Here is a 4,215-nt window from a genome sequence, read left to right as displayed (position 1 = left end):
AAGTATTGGGGGGCATTTGTTTAAAAAAAGGGGGAAGTGGAAGTTTGTAAAAACAAAATTCCACCCCCATGTTTCCATTTTCCCTGGCCCGATCCTCACCCTTCTCTGTTAGGCGATTTGAGGCGTCCCTAGGGTTCCGCCTCCATGGCTATTTCACGGCCATTTTTGGTCGGATTTTTGAGGGTTTTTACCCTTCGTCTCATCTTATCATCATCCCAAGTTCAATTTCGTGATTTTGGTAAACATTTGGGTTTGAATTGGATCGATTTAAGGGGATGTTGCTCAGATTCCTTGAGTACAAGGTTTCCATGGGCGGTAGGGGCGGAGCTAGAACATTTTATAAGGGGGTTCAAGAAAATTAAAAAATAAACACACGAAGAAATCAAAACAAACACAATTCTCTATTGAAAGTGCAAGTATATTACTACAACTGTACACGACGAGGTTTCATTGCTTGAAATGTTTTTATAATAACATCATTAGAAATCCTATTAAACACATCTTTTTCTACATAAGGCACCAAGCAACCACCAAAATAACCCTCATTCATTCGACTCCGAAAGTCATTCTTGATAAACTTCACTGCCGAAAAAGCAACGGATGTAGTGGAAACTGGCAAAAGCAAGGCAAGTTTCACTAAGCGGAATACAAGAGGATAATTTGAATGCTTCTTTGTCTGAACTAATCTTTTTGAAAGATCACAAAGTCCTTTTAGATCGGAGAACCTTTCCTTAAGATCACGAACATCAATAATGTTACTCGCAAGTTGATTTTCAAGAGCCCCCATACTAAATTCATCAAAGTCATCAGGATAATGTTCAGCCATTCCATTATTTTCCTGAGATCAAAACTAGAAAATGAGTCGATTGGATTTAAACAAGCAATTCCATGAAGCAAATCAGTCGTTACTTCGTCAAAACGATAAGAAAGCTCTTGAATTTGCTAATCAATAACTTTGGAAAACAGTTCAATGTAATAACGGTGTGAGATAGTACAACCAACAAGTTTACGCTGTGATCTTAAAGAGGTATCATCTAAATTAGGTACCAAAATTTTATACTTGATACAAAATTTAGATACTTTATCAATAAGCGAACCCCATTCTTCCTCTCTTAACTTTTGCAACCTTTTCTTTGCTACTTGAACAAGTAGCATGGCATTTGCGATATCTTGCTCCTTTTTTTGTAAGCATTTGTTAAGCTCATCTGTGATTACTAAAATATCTCTCATCAAATGCAATATGAACGCAACATCAAATGTTTGACATGCTCTGAGAAATCCCATTGCCTTGACACTTTCATCTGGACAATGTGAATCAACAACAATATCATCAAGTACATCAACAATTGAACCAAACATAAGAATAAAGTTACTAAAAGATTTGTAGTGGGATCCCCAACGAGTATCACAAGCTCTAGTAAGACCAAATTCTTGATGCAAGCCCCTACCAGTTTCAAGTTCACCCATATCTAATGCTTCTTGAATTCTTTTCTTTTGAGAGTCTCGATATTCATCCATGCGTTTAAAAGAAGCTCCCAACATATTCAAAATACTCGAAACCAATAGTACAAGCTCCCTCACTTCAACACACTTTTTAGAAACCGCAACAAAACGTAGTTGAAGTTGATGAGCAAAGCAATGAACAGAATGAGCCGATCTACTTTCTTGCCTAATCAACATTTTAAGGCCATTGATTCTGCCTTGCATATTACTTGCCCCATCGTAACATTGTCCATGTACATAAGAAAGACTCAAGGAATGTTGAGCAAGTAAATTGACAATTGCTTCTTTTAGAGATGATGCACAAGTATCTTGAACATGAATAATGTCAATAAGTCGCTCCATCACAAATCCCATTCTACCAACATATCGTAAAACAATAGCCATTTGCTCCTTGCGCGACACATCAAAAGCTTCATCAACCAACAAGGCAAAGTAATCACCATTTAATTCTTCTATGATAGCCTTAATTGTTTCAATTTTGCACGCAGTCACAATTTCTTTTTGAATCATTGGAGAAGTCATCAGATCATTTTGTGGAGCATGTTTCAATACAAAATCTTTAATGTTATCACACCTTTCAAACTACCATGAAAGAATTTCAAGAAAATTACCTCTACTAAGTCATGATTTAGATTCATCATGACCCCGAAATGCCAATCCCTGATTCAAAAGAAGCCTTACAACATCAACTGAAGCAGTTGCGCGGAGCCGATACTCATGCTTAAATTGAGTATCTTGCCTTACAAGTGCAAATTCAATAGATTGTTCTTGTCGCTCTAGATCTTCACAATTGTTTCTTGCCTGATTATGAATGTTATTTCTGCCACCAACATGTTTTTTAAGACTCTTCTTTTTTTCCCAACTCTTAAACCCTATGGTCGAAAATACATCACCCCCACCTTGATGAATATTATCGTCTTTAAATAGATAGCAATTCAAACAAAAGACTGCATCTTTACTTTCACTATACTCCAACCAATTAGAATATTCACTAAACCACTGAGGATTAAAACGACGCATGTATCTAGAAACTTTTGTTTTAGGATACTCTTTAAGCCAAGGTTGACAAGGACCTCTCCTAAGTCATTCTCTTCGAATAACATCACGATGATTTGGATGAAAGTCCAAGATTTGAGTTCTTTTCTTGATCATGCTTTAAAGAATTCAAATCAAATTTCCGAGAAGAAAGCAATGGTACTTCTGAGTGGTTGACATTTTCTTCTGGATTAGGTTAATCATGAGAGTCCAAACATGATTTTGGAACTTTGGTAAAATAATTCTTCACTGACTTTTGAGACTGAATTATAATAAAAAATTTAGTCAGAATTAAAGGCACAAATGTCTCAATAAGCAAGAAAACAACTTAATCACAATCCAGCACACATAAAAAGGAATTGATTACTAAATAAAAATCTACACTTTGATTCTTTTATCAGCTAAAAATAAATATCTAGAAGACCAATTTTGCAAACAAACAACATTTAAGAATTAAAACAATTAAGGCTTAGGGTTCATGGATGGAAAATGGGTCAGCTACCCATTTCACAAAATGGGTTGATTAACAACTAACAAAAAACAATAATGGGTTTCTTGTGATTTTGATTATGGTGAAAATTGAAAAATAAGAGGAAAAAAAACCTTGGAACTGGAAGCCATCATAAAAACGAAGGTCGAAGAAGATGACAGAGCAGGGGCGGAGAAGATAACTAGAGCAAAGGACCTTGAAACAAAAAGGCAGCAGCTAGTAGTGAGCAGCCAACGTGAGTTGATAAAGAAGAAAGCTATGAGGTCAACACCTTTTGAAATTACGGATTGTTTTATCCCAAATGGATCACGTTTTTTTAATAATACTAATAAACATAGTCCAACAGTCTAGCACGACGTCGTTTCTGTTAAATTAAAAAAATAAAAAAATAAAAAGGATTGGATGAAAAAGGTTAAAAAAGAGTCGTTGCCTAGAATCGACCCTGCAACCACGGGCTCAATAGGAGGCGCCTCAGCCGCTGAGCTGAATTGTCCATTATGTTAAGGGGATGCAAAATTAATATTTATACATGAATAAAAAATTGATCGTATATATATATATATATATATATATATATATATAGTGCAATTTTTCGAAGAAGCGGGGGTTCAATCGACACCGTCACCCCCCGTAGGTCCGCCCCTGATGAGCGGAACCAAGATTTTCTAGCCAACTTGCTTGCCTCGTACTATAAACAAGGGACCTAGGGCAATTTCCCAAAAGATTTGAGTAATTCCGGTACTATTAGGATTTCTATCCTATTTGTACAATGTATACGTTATATGTACTGGTTCTTTTGTTTTATTTGTGACTATGCGTACTATCTTAGAATTTTGCTGATTTATCTGATTTTATTTGAATTTTAAGGATAAATTTAGTTATATTTGATGATATGTGTTGTTCTATGATTGGGGAAATAGTACAATTTGTGAGCTGTCTGAGAAAATTTGCTGAGTTGTTATAGGATTTTGAAATTGTTTTCGAAAAATGGGGGAAAATCTGTTGAAGGGAGGGCACCTAGAACTTTCTATTTTTTGTTCTCACTTATTGTCCTATAAATAACTAGTATTCGTAAAGGAAAGGGGGTTCTGAAAAATTTCTTTTGATAGAAAGATTAATATTTTCGAAGAACCAAAAGGTTTTGAAAGCTGTTAAGGGTGCTTTAGTTGTTGGTGTTTGAAGTTTGG

At 35.4% G+C, this 4,215-nt stretch overlaps 1 protein-coding gene across 1 annotated transcript; it reads right to left on the bottom strand.

Annotated features, from left to right (window-relative positions):
* Window positions 1–424: 424 nt before the first annotated feature.
* Window positions 425–2,523, bottom strand: LOC132061873 (uncharacterized). The gene is made up of 3 exons (XM_059454558.1): window positions 2,185–2,523; window positions 955–2,085; window positions 425–838 (listed from the first exon to the last, which is right to left on the bottom strand). Exons 1-3 carry the CDS (start codon window positions 2,521–2,523, stop codon window positions 425–427), a joined length of 1,884 nt encoding a protein of 627 aa, XP_059310541.1.
* Between the last annotated feature and the right edge of the window lie 1,692 nt (window positions 2,524–4,215).

Source organism: Lycium ferocissimum, chromosome 7 (genome assembly GCF_029784015.1).
Source record: "Lycium ferocissimum isolate CSIRO_LF1 chromosome 7, AGI_CSIRO_Lferr_CH_V1, whole genome shotgun sequence".
Classification (NCBI taxonomy): Eukaryota; Viridiplantae; Streptophyta; class Magnoliopsida; order Solanales; family Solanaceae; genus Lycium; species Lycium ferocissimum.
The sequence above is the reverse complement of the archived record's forward strand: the minus strand, read 5'-3'. Positions and strand labels throughout refer to the sequence as shown.

What these genes read in the sequence shown, in the direction of transcription:
- LOC132061873 (XM_059454558.1), bottom strand. Translation starts at nt 2,523, where the DNA reads ATGCGTCGTTTTAATCCTCAGTGGTTTAGTGAATATTCTAATTGGTTG. An exon ending in CAACTGCTTCAGTTGATGTT is followed by an intron (nt 2,086 to 2,184) that starts GTAAGGCTTCTT and finishes CTTTCATGGTAG; the next exon opens with TTTGAAAGGTGTGATAACAT. An exon ending in ACATTGAACTGTTTTCCAAA is followed by an intron (nt 839 to 954) that starts GTTATTGATTAG and finishes TTTTGATCTCAG; the next exon opens with GAAAATAATGGAATGGCTGA.